This window comes from Pteropus medius, unplaced genomic scaffold, assembly GCF_902729225.1.
Source record: "Pteropus medius unplaced genomic scaffold, Ma_sr-lr_union100, whole genome shotgun sequence".
NCBI classification, from domain to species: Eukaryota; Metazoa; Chordata; class Mammalia; order Chiroptera; family Pteropodidae; genus Pteropus; species Pteropus medius.
The window spans coordinates 14,179,340-14,197,739 of NW_024349803.1; the positions used below are offsets into that span (position 1 = coordinate 14,179,340).

The 18,400-nt window shown below is 45.3% G+C and overlaps 1 protein-coding gene and 1 pseudogene across 3 annotated transcripts; one reads left to right on the top strand and one right to left on the bottom strand.

Annotated features, from left to right (window-relative positions):
- The first annotated feature begins 2,237 nt into the window (after positions 1-2,237).
- Positions 2,238-2,356, top strand: LOC120582689 (uncharacterized; annotated as a pseudogene).
- A 3,635-nt stretch (positions 2,357-5,991) lies between these two features.
- LOC120582183 (CX3C chemokine receptor 1-like) lies at positions 5,992-18,116 on the bottom strand. Of its 3 annotated transcripts, none has more exons than XM_039837374.1 (3): positions 18,026-18,098; positions 16,277-16,476; positions 5,992-9,210 (listed from the first exon to the last, which is right to left on the bottom strand). In XM_039837374.1, the coding sequence occupies exons 2-3, from the start codon at positions 16,277-16,279 to the stop codon at positions 8,131-8,133; spliced, it is 1,083 nt and encodes a 360-aa protein (XP_039693308.1). In that variant the 5' UTR covers positions 16,280-16,476; positions 18,026-18,098; the 3' UTR covers positions 5,992-8,130. The 3 variants fall into 3 exon arrangements, with proteins under 3 accessions (XP_039693308.1, XP_039693309.1, XP_039693310.1); XM_039837375.1 differs by having other exon boundaries at positions 16,277-16,376; positions 18,026-18,088; XM_039837376.1 differs by lacking the exon at positions 16,277-16,476 and having other exon boundaries at positions 18,026-18,116.
- Between the last annotated feature and the right edge of the window lie 284 nt (positions 18,117-18,400).

The window sequence follows — 18,400 nt, forward strand, 5'->3', positions numbered from 1 at the left end:
TGGAAACAGGCTGTGCGAAGCAGTGGGGTGAGCCATGTGCAGATCTGGTAAAAGAGGCTCCAAGGCAGAGGAAGGAACAAGTGCAAATGGCCTGTGGTAGGGAAGAGCTCAGCCTGTTTTAGGAAGAGCTAAGAGGCCTGTATGGCTAAAGGAAGTGTGGGAGGAAAACCTTGGGATACAAGATGGGGAAAGGAGGCCGGGGCTGGATCACACAGGGCCTCGTAGATCCTAGTAGAAAGTTTGGGTTCGTTCTAAGGGAGGTGGGAGCTGCTGGGTGGTTTCGAGTGGAGAAGTAACATGATCTGACTGGAGTATAAAGAGAATCTTGGGGGCAGTGCAGTGAATGGACAGTGGGGTGGAAGCAGGGAGAAGAGTGCGGAGTTGTCCAGGGGGACATGGTGACATATTGCGTGAGGGGACCCTGGTGGAAGCAGTGAGAATCGATCTGGTGCAGGATCAGTTTTGAGAGAAAGTGCTAATAAATAATAATAATAATAATAATAATAAAAGAAGAAGAATACGCACACATACACACAAGTGCTGCCTGGGACTTGCTTGTGTGTTGGAAATAGAACATCAAGGAAAGAGGGGTATCCAGGAGGACCCCAAGGGTTTTGACCAGAGCCACTGGAAGAATGGAGCTGTCATCTACTGAGACAGTGATGACTACAGAGTTTCGTAGTGACTGCTGGGAGGTGCTTATCATCTCTCTATCCAAGGGAAATTGTCAGGGAGTTGAATATACATGTCTGGACTTTACAGAAGTGTGGGCTGGAAGAAAATGGACACTGTCAGTATACAGAGATCGTGTTTAAAGCTTTGTGATGGGCGGAGCTCTGCAGGGAGTGAGTGTAGATAGAGAGGAGACGAGACCTGGGGACCTCGCCTTGGGGCCCTGGATCGTTTGAGGTCAGGGAGGCAGAAGGGAACCAGTGACGGAGACGGCGGAAGAGCAGCCAGGGAGGTGGCTGGAGAACTGGGAGAGCGCGAGCTGTCTCTAGTGCCAAATGGAAAAGGAAGCCGTCAACTTTGTCACATTCTGCTGATGGGTCAAGTAAAGAGGGCCTGATTATGGACCATCGGGTTTCGCCACACAGAGAGCACTGGTGACTTAGACAAAAGAGTGTCTGAGGAAGGGGTAAGAAGAAAGTTCAAGAGAGAATGGGGGCCAAGGAACCGGAGAGAACGCTTTTGGGTCTCTCTAAATGGAGACATGGGACGAGAGCTGGAGGAGACATGGAGTCAAGAGGAAGGTTCTAAAAATGGGAGGTATTCTGGCCCGCTTGTATGCTTATTGGGAATTATCCAGCAGAGAGGGGAAATTGTGCAGAAGAGAGGGGACAGGCAGGAATACAATCATGGGGAGTTAGGAGGAGGTGAGTTCTAGTGATGGCTTTAGTAGACAAGAGCAGAGACAATTCTTCCATCGGATCGGGAGAGGAGGAAGACTGTATGGGCACAGCTGCAGGTAGGTGAGAAGATGTGGGGTGGGAGCCCGTGGAAATTCTTTTCTGGTTCCTTCTATTTTTCATTGTCATAATGTGCTTGGAAATGGGCACATATTCATTACTGATGGAAGTGTAAAGTGGCCTTTTGGTGTTCTACTTCCAATTTGGCAGCTGGCCATCCTCTTGCCCCAAGACAGGGCTACCTGCATATGCCGAGGGGGTCCTTGGCACTGGTACTAATGGAGCCTCCTTGCTGATTGGAGCATCACCTCTGCTAGCAAAAGTCTAAGATACAGGGTGTCCATAAGGCATCCTGGTGGCCCCAATGTCAAATAAATTCACTTCCATGTAAGGTATAAATAATTAGTGAACGGCAACCCAGAGAAAATTTACTGAAGATTTAAATAAAGTTGCTTATGCTTGTTTTATATTTTCTTTTCTTTTATTTTGTAGATAATGAGCTCTATATTATACTGCGATGGCTGAATCTTAGTGTCGAAAATGATGGTGGATACCTTGAAAGCTGACCTTCCTGTGGTCAACTGCGTTAAATCTTGAATAAATTCTCTCTTTGTTGCCTTTTACAGATTGTTTATAGTTTGTATAGAAGTGAATTTTTTAAACATCCAAATTGCACGAGGACTTTATGAGTACCCTGTTCCTCTCTACTTCTCCTCCCTCTAAGACGCCCCTTCTTCCCCAGATCCAGTATCACCATCTCTTTCTCTTCCTAGATTTTGTTGGTTCCCCCCCACCTCACTTTTTCATTGTGGTAAAATACACATAGCAGTCTATGGCCATGCCACCCTGAACGTGCCCGATCCCGTCTGATCTCGGAAACTAAGCAGGGTCGAGCCTGGTTAGTACTTGGATGAAAGACCACCTAGGAAGACCAGGTGCTGTAGGCGTTTAAAAAAAAATACATAGAACATAAAATTTACTATCTTAACCATTTTAAGTGTCCAGTTCAGTGGTATTAAGTGCATTCATATTATTGTTTAACCATTACCACCATTTATTTCCAGAACTCTTTTTATCTTGAAACTCTCAACCCATTAAACGATAACTCCCCATGACCTCCTTCCCCCCGATTTCATATGGTTCCAAGGGCCTCTCCTGTGTCCCCTAAACCCATGTCCTAAGCAGTCTCTGTTTCCTTAAAATAATTTCTTTTGTGATGTTATTGGTCACTTTTTAAAATCTCTTTATCTTTTCTTTTCTCTCTGCTAAAGTGCAGCCTTGCCGCCTTCTGTCAAGAATGGAAGTCTTTTTTTGTTTGTTTTCCCTCTCTGCCTCTTGAAGTCAGTAGCTGGTATTTCATAGGATAATAAAAGCCCACAATATCCTGACCAAAAAGACTGGGAAGGTGTGGGGGATGGGGGTGAGCCGAAGTCAGGGATTGGGGTTTTTAAAATGTCAGCAACACAGTGTCATCTTTCTGAAAAGTAATTCTGCAGCATCTAGCAAGAGACACAGGTGCTTAAATTCACTGATCTAGTAATTCCTCATATACAAAGATATACACAAAGGTTTATGTTCAGCACAGTTTTGTGCATAATAGTTGCATCCATGTCTGTCTGTAGGCGCTTGGCTCGATAAAATCAGAATGGACTCCTATGCAACTATTAGAAATCATGCTTGAGTTTAATACACAGGAAATGTTTATGCTATAATGAAAAGTGAATGCAACAAGATTTAAAACCTGTATGTATGTTATAATCTGAAATCTCTCTTAAAAATCTATCTGCAGAGAAAGACACGCTAGGAAACCTCAGTGTTGACCAATGGTTATCACTGGGAGGTGGAATATTGTTTAATTTTAAATTTTTATACATTTATCTTTTCTATTTTCAATGACTGTGCATCTCTTTTATAATCAGAAAAAGATATGAAGAACATAAAACAAACACATCGACAATCTTACACAAACAAAATGAATCTCTTACATAGTATTCAAAGAAATGCAAATTTAAATTGATTTTTATTTCTACTTAAATAAATGAGGAACTATGAGGTGAAAGAGTAATTTTCCCGCTGAGACTATTTTGGGTTTCTAGAGCTGTCTGGGTGGGGTGTGCCTGTGGAAGAACTCAGGCCGTTGCCTAACAACAAGCTTCATAAAACAGAAATGGAAATATGGTACTTGTAGCTTTGAGAAAACAACTGACTCTCCTGCGGAAGGAAGGTGTCTCGAAGAGAAACTGGGTATTTCTAAATTTGCTAAGATCTATTTCTTTCACTTGCTCTCAAATAACACTTTGGGGTAGCCCACAATGTGGTTGTTAATTCAGCAAGTTAAGCAAACAATATGACAAGTCATGTTGAGATTGAAGTGGTCCCCATGGGCTAGTGGGGTGGGGTGCAGGTGGAGAAGGAAATTAGGTTCTGAGTTGGGACAGACTGCCAGTCTTGAGGGCACTGATAGGACACTATCTAGGAGCCAGATGATATCCAAGGCAGACCTCTCAGAGTTGGATCGCTAGTGTCCCAGGTGTAGTTGTTGGTCTTGTGGGGCCAGAGGTGAATTCTTTCCTTGGGTGCTCAGGGACAGCATCTCTGCGAGATGATGGATAGCCCACCAGATCCTACACACACTCCAGATGCTCTGGATTGTAAGGGATGATGGACTCTTCCGGGTAACCAAAGTGTATATATGCTCTATTTTCTTTGGTAGCAAGGTCCCAGGGAAGTTGACTTCTCCCATAGATGGTCATTTAATGTGCACAGAATAAGCCTAAAGTGAGTGGGATTATTTGGCAGAGACTTGGCATTTCTCCCAAGCCCTAGGGCAGCCTCAGGATGTGGCCGTCCCTCAATAGCTACCCCTCTTGTCCAAGGCTCTGTCCGCCCACCCAGATCCTGCAGGAAGCCACTGATAACATCTGCCTGTGGGACTCCTGGTATCCGTTTGTTAATGAGTCTCACTCTGTCGATCGTTTTTCATTAGACATACTGAACAGCTATGGCCAAAGGCTGCACCACCCAGACTGCACCTGTCATCGTGAGTAGATGAAGTCTGTTGTACTTTGAACTCTAGAGGGCAGACCTCTCCTCCCTGCTGAAGTCATCTTCCTGCAGAAGTCATCTTCCTGCAGAATTTCTTTCTGGGGTTTCCCTATTGGCAAGATTGGTCTGTATTTCCGTGCCCCCCTCCCCGCACCCCAGAGATATAACTGACAGGTGACAATCTATAAGTTTAAGGTGTATAGCATAGTGTTTTTCTACACCTACATATTACAAAATGATTACCACAATAAGGTTAGCTAACATACCCATCGTCTCACACAGTTACAAGATTTTTTTTGTACTGAAAACTTTTAAAATCTATTATCTTAGCAACTTTCAAACATACAATACAGTATCGTTATCTATTGTCACCATAGGATTGGTCTGTATTTTTACCAAGATGAGGAAGGAGTCGGTAGACTGAGAGTCAGGGGGCCTATCTGTTTCATTAATTTACTGCGTGATTCGGGGCCAGCCTGGGCCCTCTCTGAACCTCCTTTTCCTTACAAAATGTGGATTTGGATACAATTATCTCTGACCACCCACAAGTCTATGATTCTAGGACTAAGAAAAGCAAGAAGGCGAGGGCAAGATAGCATGAGTTTCCTTACTGGGAAAGGTTCCATTTAATAATAACAACAACACAAAAAAGAGTCAAAATCGTCGCCACCCTTTATATGCGTTTGCTTTGCCAGATCTGTGCTGTGGGCTTCGCAGGGGTCATCTTACTAAAGCCTCAGAATAATCCTAGCAGGGAGGTATTGCTTTAATTCTTATTTTCCAGATGATGAAACTAGCCTCAGAAATGTTAAGTAACGTGCAAGATCACAGAGTTAATACGTTGGGACTCCATTGTAGGTTCTGTCTTTGGAATCTACAATTCTCTCTGCTTCTGGGAAGCCCAGAGCTCGGAGGCAGAAGATCTGACCCACCCATGTGCCAGGACAAACCGACTTTGTCATTTATTTAGACACCAACATCTCTGCTATTTAGGGTTGATTTTTTTAAAAAACAAAAACAAAAACAAAAACAAATATAATTGCTTTCTCCCTATTCGGCCTTATTCAGCAAAATAAATGAATGAATATTTCCTATAATACACTTTTAATTTTCTTCCAAAAATGAAAGCATTTGTCCCTCTACTTTTGTTTTCCAAGCCCAAAGAATTTTTCTTCTCTTCTTGGGAGTCCAGAAATAATAAAAATTTAATTAAAAGTTTCATGATTCCACAGCTAGAATGAGGATCAAGTGATAATGGAGCAAACTTGTGAACACCCTGAGGAGACGTTCCAGAAGGTTCCCACCACCCACTCCGCTCCCAGTGTTTTTCAATAGTCACGCACTTTTCCCTTAGGATCTTAAGATCCCCATGTTCTCACACATGTCCTTTATATATGCCATTCGTCCGCCCTAGGATGTCATTCCCTCCTTTGCCTGGAGAGCCCTTTACCTTTACAGGCTCAAGACATCACTGCCTTTGTGTTACTGATTTATGCAAAATATGCTTATTTGTTCACTTCTCCATTCTGTACTTAAATATTAAGCACCATTTAAGCATTGAGGGCAGAGGCCTGGTCTCCCCTTTAGAACAGCTCTAGATCTGAGCTCACCTGTTGCATATAGTATATGCTTAATAAAGGTTTTGTAGTATACTGCTTTCATACGTAGGTGGCTAAAAATTTCCCACGCCCTTTGACCCAGTTATCCCCACGGCATGGAATTTATCCAAAAGAAATCATTGAAGAGAAGAAAGGAAATGACATGGATGAAAGTGCTGTGATATATGTATTCAGTAAATATTGGAAGTAAGTGAGATGTTTATCAACAGATTAATGGTAAGCAAATAAATCATCGTACGTGATTCTGATGGGACATGATTCATTCTCTCATTGATTAAACAAACATACTGACTGCCAAGGAGGTATCAGAAATACAACAATGAGTCAGCCGCCTTTAATGAGTACACAACCTGGCAGAGTCTTCTAAAATGATCATCACGAAACTACATAGAAGCAGAGAGCTATTTCTGGTCTAATGTTAAGAGGAGAAAAGCAGACTACGAAACTGTCTGTACATTATGATTGCAACTCTAAACGCATGAGGATGTGAGCAAGGTCTGGATGGGCCAATGGCAGTACCGTGTGGTTAGATTACAGACGACATTTTCTTTAGCATTATTACAATTGTTTTTCAAACATTAAAGTTTTAGACCACCCCAAATGTTTACTGAAAAAAAAAAAGCTGTTCTTGTGACCTTGGTTCTCCAGGTTGGCAGTGGTGTAAATGATGGGGTTTTCTCCAGATGGCAAGGCATTGCCTCGAGATGATTGAGAAGGAATGTTCAAAGCAGTTTGGAGGCTGGGTCAAGGAAGGCTATCAATCCATATATCAGGAGTATTCACTGAGTGCCACTGTAGGAACCAGGCTTCTCTATTCCTGGGCTACATTATACAGCAGAGCCTGCAGGCTCCTCCAAGCTCTGTCAACACCACTGCTTATGCACATTGCCAGGTGGGGTGTAAGCTGAAGTCTGGGAACCAGACAAGACTGTTGGGATCTGTAACAGTTGGTGACTGGTTCCTTATACTGGAAAAATTGCTAGCGATGTGAAAAGTTCCATCATCTCTATTTTACAGATGAGAAAATTGAAGCTCGGTTGGTCCTCAGTGTGGGCAAGTGATAGATTTGGGATTGGAAACCATCCCTTCTCAGTTTGGGCCAGAGTTCTTTCTATTTCTCCTCTTGGGCCCAAGAGCATGTGGAGATGAATGAGGTCAGACAGAAGGGACCTGGATGGCAGGGTGGGTGGTGTCCTTTCGGAAGGGGAGACAATGGGGAATCTGTTGGAGGGACTTCATGATGGAGGGTCTCAGAGGCCAGGCACTTGAGTCGGACTTGATGTAGTTGGCAAAGGTTTGGGGACATGATAGAAGGGGTTTAAAGAAGAGGAAGCTGCTAATGCATGCTGGCCGGTGTGACTGGAAGGGAGACCAGGGCAGACACACGGTAAAGTTGGTGGGCAGCTCTTGTTTTGTCTGATCAAAACAGCACTCGCCCCTCCAGCTTCTTGGAAATAACGTCCCCCTGAACCTTTAGCCGCAAAAATGAAATGGAAGCTGCCATCTTATCTATGCCTTTCCCATGGAAACCACTGGGGATGGGCATCTGATACAAACGTAGCCAATCAGAGCCATTCTCTGGGAATTTTGACCTTGAGATCAGAAATGAATGGGTCTCAGTCCCTTTCTGATGACAAAGATGTGTTATGTGAGTCTGAGAGCTCTGTCGCCACTCAGAGATTTGAGAGTCAGAGAGAGGAAATTCTAGCTCAGTCCACGCCCTAGTCTCCCCACACTCTGAGGGCTCAACCACCCCCTTGCCTGTGCCACACGGTGAACAACACCCACCACCCACCTTTTAGCTAAGCTAGTCTGAGTTGAACTTTTGTTATTTGTAAACAAAAAAGTCTTGACTTTTGCAGTAAGACACATGTCTCCCCTCCATCATTCAAATTTTGATCACACTTCTCTAAAATACCTTTGGGTTATTTTCGGGGCACTGGGTCCATCATTTCTTCCATGTGAGAAACAAACAAACAAGGAAATCTGTCCTCATGATTCAGTGTCAGACTCAGGAACTCCAGGCTCTATGTAGGGACAAGGCTTTAGGGCTGTCTTCAGAGAGGCATAGACTCATCTCCATCAGTGGTGCAGTGAGTTAAATTGCTGCTCAAGACACTTTCCCCCCTGCTCCTTTGTGATTCAGATGAGGAGAAAGTGACATGGACAGAATGACCACACAGGACAGCCAGGCATTTCCTATACAGTTGGTGAAGATACTTTCTGAACTTCTCTCCAGCAAATGCGTAGATGAAAGGGTTGAGGCAACAGTGGGTAAATGCGATTGTCTCGGTCACACCGAGGGCCAATTTCAAATGCCTCTTCATGTCACAATTGGGAAAGAAGTTATGGAGACTGAGTGTCTCTAAGAAAATCATCATGTGATAGGGTGTCCAGAAGAAGAAAAACACGATGACCACCAAAAAGATGAGTTTAATGGCTTTAGCTTTCTTGTGGTTCTTGCAGGAAAACAGTGTCTGGATAATTCTCAAGTAACAGTAACTCATAATGAGCAGGGGCAGCAGGAAGCCAAGAATATTTGCTTCCATGTTGCGGAGCACAGGCCAGATATCCTGCAGGACCTCAGGGTAGTTCTCGAAGCATTCATTTTCCTCATGTTTGGTGAACATGAACTGGGGCGCTGACACCAAGATGGCAGCTGCCCAGACGCCTAAGCTGATGGTGACGCCATGCTGCACGGTCCGGTTGTTCATGGAGTTGGCGGCCAGGACGATGGCCCGGTACCTATCGATGCTGATGATGGTGATGAAGAATATGCCTCCAAAGAAGCCAATGAAGAAGAAGGCAGTAGTGAGTTTGCACACCGCGTTGTTAAAGCCATGTTCCCTTATCAGATAGTGAATCCAGAAAGGCAAGGTGGCTACAAAGAGCAGATCGGACAAGGCCAAGTTCAGGAGGTAGATGTCGGTGATACTCTTGGGTTTCTGGCTGTGGGTGAGGGCCAACACCACCAGCAAATTTCCCACCATGCCGAAGACAAAGACAAGGGAGTACACTATAGACAAAAAGGCAGTCCCGAAGGCTACCATGTCCCCCATGTCACAAACTTCCGCATTCTCATCATACTGAAAGTCTTCCAAAATTGATTTAGGAGAGAGGGTGGACATGATGACGGCCTGTAACAGAAAAGAAAACAAGGAACAACATGAGTTCTCAGAGAAACAGTCAAAATTCTCTCTGGGTGGAAGAAACAAATATGGGTTGGTGCTTAACCAGTTACATGTGCCATCTCATTGACTCCCCATGACAGTCTGTAACCATGGAGGATATAACCACCAACCTTCTTTGGCAGAAGAGGAAGCCAGGTCTCCGAGAGTGACTTGCCCGAAGCTACGTAGTCAGTGCCTCAGCCAGCATTTGAATCTAGGCCTTTTGAAGCCCAAGAAAAACCTTTTTTTCTCTGATTTGCAAAAGTTTCTCCAAAAGCTAGCTAGCTTTACCAGTGTGTGAATGGGAAGAGAGAGCCACGGGCAGGGAGGTGGGAAGGTTGGGGGCGGACGGGAAATGCAGTAATTTATACTTCAGTCCGAAAGAATTCTCCACTCCTTTCCCTTATTCCTACCGCCTCCGCGCTCTGGACCCCAATGTGTGCTGCATGAGGCTGAAGCTGGAGAGAGAAGCCACTGACACGCTCCAGAGACCCACACCCAGACACCTTCTTCTTTGTTTCAGAAGCCATTTCTTTCCCTCTACCTCTCAGAACCAACGAGTCCTTCTCTTCCTTACGAGTTAAGACACAGTCGCACACTCTACGCTGACTATCTTGCCTTGGTTTGCCTGGGACTTTTCTAGTTTTAGCACTGAAAGTGTCCCATGTCGGACCCCTCACCCCTAAGCAAACACAGACGGTCGGTCATCCTGCAATGCTTAGTGAGGAGGAGGGGTCGCCACCATCCGGGCCTTTTGGTACCATGGAAGGGCTGATGGACCCGAGATGGAGGGCTGTGCTTGGCCAGGCCGAGCTGGGCCGGGGTAGCTTGTTAACCTGGTAATGCCACCCCCACACTCCACTTTGCTCCCCTCACTTCCTCCACTCCTCTTATTTCCTGTTTCCTTCCAAACAAAAATGAAAAGATAAGATATTTCTGCACAGGTCCCATTCCCCCCTCTCCTCCCAGCCAGGGCTCGCTCCTCATTCACTCCAGAGACTGCAAGGGCAGCCTTTTCACCCCAATCCCCTGTGGCCTCCTCCTCTTCCTTGTGATACCACAGACAGGCACCTCAGAAACCCCAACCATACTCAGAGTACACCTTCTGGCTGTCACTGCCTCCCTCTCCACCACAACTAAAAACAAAGTTCAGCTCCTTTAACCAAGGGAGTTTCCACACCCCGCTGCTTCCTTTTCATGCTGGTGTCACCAAGACCATGTCTCTGCCAAGGTTAAAGTCCACCCAGCCAGGGTTTGCTGCTCTCTTCCCAGCCTCTGCTTTGTGTCCTGGCCCATCTCTGCATCTGACCCAGGCTCTTCCAGGAAGAAGTGAGCCAAGGGCTACCTCAGGCTGGGATGGCATTCTCAAAGAAAGTCTACGCTTTCTTCGCTTTACGCTGCGATGCCCTTTTCTTTGGCTGTGACCTTAATCAGTAACATTTAAGTTGAACCATATACAATGGCTGATATGCAACCATTTTTGAACCACATGAATGCCAGTTTGAAATGGTGCAAGCTCCATTTCAAACGGGGAGACAAAGGAATTGCTACTTGTTGCCTATGGCTTATCGAAGACACATAGCTTCCCAGACATGCAAATAGGAGGGCGAATAGTCAAACTTTGATGGTCATAATTTAGGGATCCTGGGGCTAGCTATCCTCCCCACCTCTACCTCCCCCTTCACCCTGTGAAAGGAGCTGGTAAAGCTGACCTCGAGAGGAGGCTGAGGCCAGTAAAACTCATTTTGCATCTTTTCCAGCGCTTGTGCTCAGCCCTGAAGCCCAGAAACGTCGTGCTTTTGGATTTGCCAAATCTACATGAGGTGGGTTTGATTTCCACTCTTGGCACTGCGCCTTACACAAAGGGACCTTCTACAAGTCTTCAGGCAGATGTCCCTGGGTCACTGAGGAGGGAGAGTGGGGAGGTGGGTAGGAAGGGTGAGGGCTGCAGACTGGGGCTCTCCCGTGATTGCATCCCAGTCTGCCCTTTTTGGCCGAGTGAGTGACCTTGGGTGAACAGGGAACCTCTGAGCCTGACATTCCTCACTTGCAAGATCAGGGTTCATTCTCATGCCTGCTCAGGGCACTGTTTTGAGGCGAGCACCTGGCACGGTGTGTTGTATGCAGCAGGCACTTAATAAATGCTTTAGGCGAGGAAGCAGAAGCACTTTGAACCTTTCAAATCATCCAGACTGCTTATGGACTCTCATGTTTCACTTCTGCCCTAGGCGTCGTGGAAATTTAGTCTACAAAAGTTTATTTTTTTCTCCCTGAAATAAAAAGTATTTTCTTTTCAGATTTTTTTCGGAGGGAAGCTGTCAGGCTCATTGCTAAACACTCCACATCATTACCTATTTAATCCTCTCGGAAGGAAAAGTCCTATGTTTAATTCACTGCCCTGCTAAATGTCTCCAGAAATATTCATGATGACAAGAAAGGGTAGGCTACGACAGACCACAGAGCATGGAGCAGGTAGAGATGGTTAGAAATAAACAAGTGACTGCCGGGCGGAGCGGCAAAGAGGTCTTGTTCCCAGAGGTGCTCACGAGGATCTTTTCTAATCAGGTGCCAGGGACTATTAAACTCTGAGAGTTTAGTGGGTCCCTAATGTGAATGAATGAATGAATGAATGAAGTGAATAAATGAACATGAGTGCATGACTATTGAACATAGCTGATCATGAAGCAGATATCGGAGTGAGCAATTTTAGCTCTCTCTTCTGCACAAATGTCGAAGCCTAGCTGCCGCCTCAACTGTGTGACTCTGAAGTGGCCCAGGGTCTTGCTTGGCTGGGAACGGGATTTGCAGTCTGTCTGAGCTTTTCGAGCCAGTTCAGATCCAGCCTTGGTAGAGGACAGCCCCAGCACGTGTGAGGGCATCATTTACATCCGACATCTGACATCAGGACTTCTTCATGGAGTTATTCCACTGACCTTGATGGTTTAACCGTGGGACCTTTTTAGGAAGGGTGGGACCGAGCTGGGTAGACCTCTTATTTCTGGATCCTCCGAGATGCCCCAGGATTGAGAGATGAACCTGAAGGTAAGGCTTTCTGGTGGCAGATGGGAGCAGGGCCAGTCTTGGCAGGTAGCCTTCAGGGCGGGTCAAACGGTTTCTGGGGGTCTAATTGCTTTCACTCAGGCTGGCCCCTGAGGACACCAGAACCAAGTACGTGAACCCAATAAGGTAAGTCTTTGCAGGGTCTCCTCAGCTAGAGTTCATATAGACAGGGTCGCAAGAGGAAGATTGCATGCCAGGGTGAGGCGCTAATGTAGGCACTACCAACTGAGGCCGCACTGCAGGGCTCAAGGCAGAAGCCAGCAAGCACATAAACGCCCTAGGCTGTTCTCAGGTCCCCTCACTCTTTTTTCCCTTAAGTCAAGGTGTTAGTAAATGGCATTGAGCTGGGAGAATGTGATCTGAACCTAGAAGCAGAGTTTTGAGTGCGAGTGTGTTTCGCACCAAAGTAGAAATGAATTTTGTAGGACCCGCTTTTAAAAAAATACCGCTTGCTTCCTCTGCCGATCCTGTTCTACTTCCTCTGGCCCACTTCCTTTTTTCAGGCCTGCTCATTTATTTTTTAATTTTTTTGGGGTCATCGTTACCCATTGTTTCCAATCAGCTTCCCTTTTCTGCACTTCCTCTCATTAGGTGGCCCAAATCCATTCTCTTCTAACTGATCTTTTTTTCACGTTACAGCCCCTACACTCTGTTGGCCTCGAGTCTTGCTTACTGTTTTCTAGATCCATTGCATCATTTTTTTTTTTTTTAACCCTCCTAGGTCTCTGCTTATGGCTTTTCAGGCCCTTGAGTGAAGAAGACTCAGTTTAACAAAGTTCAGTCAAATGCCAAAAAAAAAAAAAAAAAAAGCAACGTTTAATTTTTTTTCTCCTTGGACCGAAGGAAACTAAAGAATTGCTTGAGCCCTGATCCCTGCTTTTCTCATGGGGTGCCATTGTGCTGTTGACATTTGGAAACTGAGCTTATCTTCAGAAGGTTCTAGTTTAGAAGGAGCAGAGGCTTCATTCCTGGATGCTTGCTAAGTAAAATGTTCCATACACAAGATCCTGTTTACTTTTTTCCACAAGCCCACATGAGAACTGACTCTCCCCACAACCTCCACTGTCAAATTAACCGACGGTGGCTCAGAGAGATTTGAGAAACTTTTCTAAAGGAGTAACTGAACCAGGATTTCAACCCAGATGCATCTCTGCACAAAACCATGCTCCCTGAACTGCAGGATGCTTTTCCTCTTGTGGGGCGGGGGGATGTGCCGATCATTGCAGGCCACATCTCTAGGACTAGAGGTGAAAAATAAGAGATGCGGCCCCCCTTGAAAAGATGCTCCATGACCTTCATTTCGTGCATCGAGAAATCAAGGCAGAGCCGGAAGTGAGCCACCCAGGGTCCCTAGCCATCCGTGGGCTGTGTGGGCCCCTATGAGGTACATGGCTCTGAAAAGCATCACGTGTATTTGAAGGCAGGAAATAAGCCGACCCGTCAGCCTTCAGCCATTTCTTCTCCAGAGATTTCTTCACCAGCATTGATGAGAGCTAGATTCTGGGAGTCTTGCAGTGAGGACCACCTAGCTGCGGCTGGAGCGGTAAATAACGATACCCCCTCCATTTCCCACACAGCGTTTCACGGAGGTCAGCCCGCCAGGTTCCGAGTCCAGCAGGGAGACAGCCAGGAAGAGTGTTCAGGCTTGTATCATGGAACATCTTCTTTTCAGGGGGGCCGCATCTCTTATTTTTCAGCTCTAGTCCTAGAGATGTGGCCTGCAATGATCTGCACATTCCCAACCCCCACTCCTACCCCCGCAAGAGGAAAAGCATCATGCAGTGCAGGGAGCATGGTTTTGTGCAGAGGTGCATCTGGGTTGAAATCCTGGCTCAGTTACTTTGCACTCCATTCCCTAGGCAAGCAGATGAGTGGATCTCTATTCCTGCAGCAATGAGTCCACCTAAAACAGGACATTACCCACCCACCAGCATTTTACACGGGGCCAAACGCAGACCCCAAGCCTAAACCAGCAACAGGAGAAAACAGTGCCTGGATGAGGCCCCTCCGGCCGGGTGAGCCGCCGCTTACAGAACCTGCCACTTCTGGGTTTGACACGCCTCCTCTCAGAGCACTTTATGGTGTTTCTCGATCTCTGCCAAAGTAAACTGTGACACGTCGAAGGGAAATACCTTGTGGCTTCTTTTAAAGTAATTGAAGAGACAGAATTGTTAAAGAATTAATTAAGCCAATCTTAATGAAGTATCTTTACTATATGCTAGTGGAAGGACAAATGAAAATCAAAAATAGAAGGATTCCCCCTGCTTCCTTGTCCTTAAAAACACTTCCTTAAACACTTCCTTAAAGTGTTTATCTTAAAAAAATAAGTCATCATGACCCAGGAATGCCTTTCTCAAGGACCTGGGAGTCATCTCTTTGTAGTATAAACATCGAGAGATAGAGTCTTATCTCTCAGCTTCTGTGGAGCCTGACATGGGTGGGTGCCATTGCTCCAGGTTGCAAAAGGACATCCGATCATAAAGATAGGAGAGGTTTACTTCTTCTCTGGATGAAATCAGTCAGCTAACATCGATGGTAACCCCGATTGCCGTCATAGAGTTAGGGTGAATTAACTATATGTGACTGTCAAATTCTCATGCTTGAGTTCTGGTTATTGTTTATCTTGAGAACATGTGTGTGAGGAGTTGTATGGGCTTGCTATATAATAGGGTAAGATTTCTTTTTTTGTCTTTACAACCTCTCAGCAGATTGCCAAGTGATGCACATCGCATTCTAGTTTAATGCTTATTTAATAATAAAAGTGTTTTCTTCCTCTACCCTTCTTGTGGAGAGGTTTTCCTGGGTTGGAGATTTTGTTTTTAATTATATTTTCCCAACACAAGGCGCTGCGCTAAATTCTGTGGAGGTAAAAAGATTGAAGATACAGTCTCTGTGAATTTTTGTTATCATTTAGTAACAGAATGTAAGAAAAGTTATGGGGAACCCAAGAGTTGGACCACTTAAGCAGAGTCTTAGAGGATGGGAGGGTCTTCCAGGTAGACAAAGGTAAAGATAGGGGTTGAGGGGTGGAGTTGAAGCCAAAGGCAGTGAGGGTCTGAGCACGAGGAACTCCCTTGGGATAAAGGCGGGCAGAGAGGGTGTCAGGGAATACACTAGAAACGGAAGGACAGGAGCATCTGGGGTTAGGAGGGGCTGGCTTGTCCCTGGAGCATTCGGGAAAGTCTAGTTTAGCCTGAGCGGAGGGCTCCTGTGAGGATGCAGGAAGAGCCGAGGCCCAGAAGGCAGCAGAGGAGTCAGCAGAGTCGTCTCAAATTCCACACTAAGGAACTGTAAGGAGAAATTATCAACTACTTTAAAATAGGTCCCTCTCCCACCCACCCCCCAAAAAAGTCACTGGTGTCCTACCTAGCACACCCTCTGGGTCCATCTTCTCCTTTTATCATCGGAGCTAACTTTCAGCTCTGTAAGTTATAGGAGGCTGATAGCAATGCAAGGATCCTTGTTCATGGAAACAGAAATTGCGTCTGGTGGAGGGACACCGGAGCCAACTTTGCGTTTACCTGTGAATTCATCTTAGCATTCCCTGGAAGGATCTCACCCATGTTATTGCTGAGGCCATGGTCTGTCCATTCTTGGAGTGGTATAAGATGCCACCATGTGAGGGCTCTACGATGACCATCATTCTACTGTTGATGCACAGTGGGGGTGGGGGGGCCTCAGTTCAGGGCCACCATGAACAGCACTGCCATTGACATTTTTTGTGTGTGCTTCTACATCTCTTACAACACGATGCATTTTAAAAATGCAGACCAACAAGTAGACCACTGCATGAATCCACATATACAACACGATGCATTTTAAAAATGCAGACCAACAAGTAGACCACTGCATGAATCCACATACACAAAGGGGAGGGAGCAGCTGAATGTCCCCGATCCCAATGATAATTCATATTGTGTAAGGATGCAAAGTTAGATGGTAAAACTAGAAGAACAATTAAGGAAGTAATTACCATAAAAGTCAGGATTACAGCAGCTTCTGGGAAGGCGGGGTGCTGGTCAGGAAGGGACGGAGAGAGGCTGCTGGGGGCTGGCCCGGTTCTCTCCCGCTGCCTGGAGATCAGTTTATAGGAAGTTGTTAAGTGGCACACAGCTCTTTGAGTGTGTTATGTTTCACCATGAACACCGATTTAAGGAAAAGGACAAAGAGGACCTGGGAAGATGTTTAAAGAGATGTGATATAGTTTTCTTCCATACCAAGAACCACAATCTACTCCTTAACTTTATACACCACTCCTTAATCCTCACAGAAACTCAACCTGGACCCATTGCTGGCTTCTACCATAATCAACTCATGGTTGATCTTCATTTTAAAAGCAGGGCTTGAGGCTTAGCAAGGTCAAGCACAGAGCCGAAGTCAAACACAGATATGAATCTACCCAAGACACACACACACACACACACACACACACACACACACACACACACACACAGAGTAGTCCCCTGAGCAGACCCTGGCAGCCCTGGCTCACCAGGGGAGTTTTCTTACCTGCTTCTTTCGCAGCCCAATCTTCTTTCTTTTGGGTTCAAGATTTTTTTGTTTGTTTGTTTTTGTTTTTTAACCAAGTTTTCTCCCAGGTATTTCAAAAAGAAAAAGAACGTTTTGGGGAAGGAGGAAAAATCCTAGAAGTCCCAGGCCTTTCTCTGGGCCCCGCTGTGAACTTACAGAGCAGACACTGCAGCATTCTGTGAGGCCGTGATGCCCAGATAAGAGGCAAACAATGAGAAACGACAGGTTCCAGCCAGTCCTCCGCTAGGGACTCGATGTATTTCCTCCTGTCTTGCACCCAGAAGAGTATCCATTCAGACTTTCTTTCTGGGGACCGTGTTTTCTAACAACCCAAACCTTCTGAACTGAGTGTCTCGACAATGATTATAACAGCATATATCAATACTGAACATCAAACTTGTGCCGGCAATTTATTAATTAAAATAATTTTCATCATAAATGCAATAGATGCTCTTTATAAAAATGTAGGTACACGAAAAGCATGGAAATAAAAGGAAAACAAAACAAAACTATCTACAATCTGACTTCCAAGAATCAACCACAGCTAGCTTTTAGCTTTCATTCATCCAATCTTTATGTATATTTTCATAGTCATATTAAGTATATGTATAGTTAAAATTCAAATGCTATTTTAAAAACTTTTTATTATAGAATTTCCAAGCATGTAAAAAGCAGAGAGAATCCCCATGCACCCAGCGCCTGAGCTTCAACAATTAGTATCTCGTGGTTGATATTTCATCTGTTCCCCTGTTTGCGTCCTACTGCATTGTTTAAAGATAAATCTAGACATCATAGCATTTCACCCATAAATAGTTACGTGTGAGTCTCTAAAGAATAAGGACTTTCAAAAAAATAATAACTTCAATACTATTTCTCGCCTTAAAAAGTTAACAGTAATTCCTCAAAATCATCCAGAAGCATTTTTTTTTCAATGATGCTTTTTTTTAAAGTTAATGTCAAATCATGAGCATTTCTCCATGCCCCTAAAATGTAATTACTAGGGCTTCTAATCCTATCCGTCACACCAAGCATATCGTAAATGATCTAATCACTCATGCCATTTGGACAGTAAGACTACACTGTCCTCAGGTACATGACCTCCCTTGCTGGCATGTAAAGCAAACCAACGTCATTACCCTGCTTTGACCTCTGACTACAGTGCTCTGCCCCACACACCCACAGGTGCTCCTACCTGGGCTGGGCTGGGAAGGGAACCTCAGGATGTGTCAATCAGCCACTTTGTCCCAGGCAGACTCTGCCAGAGAGTGTTTCCCTTTTTCTCCCTCCGTGGGTATTCTTATTTGAAAAATTGGCCAATAGTGTCTGGTTTCCTGTGAGGTGAGCTACGTTTAGAAGCTGTGGCAGGCAGGCTCAGAAGCTCCAGCCCAGCGGCCAGCCGATGTCGGGAGGATCTGAATTTACAAACCTAGAGGACTCAGCCCTGTGGGCAGACCGAGAGGGGGCTGGAGAAAGTCAGGATTGGGGGCTGTGGTTTTCATCCCCACGTGGTGGAAGGCAGGGAACAGTGCAGTCATTTTTAATGGCATGACTTTGGGAGAGCCAAGAA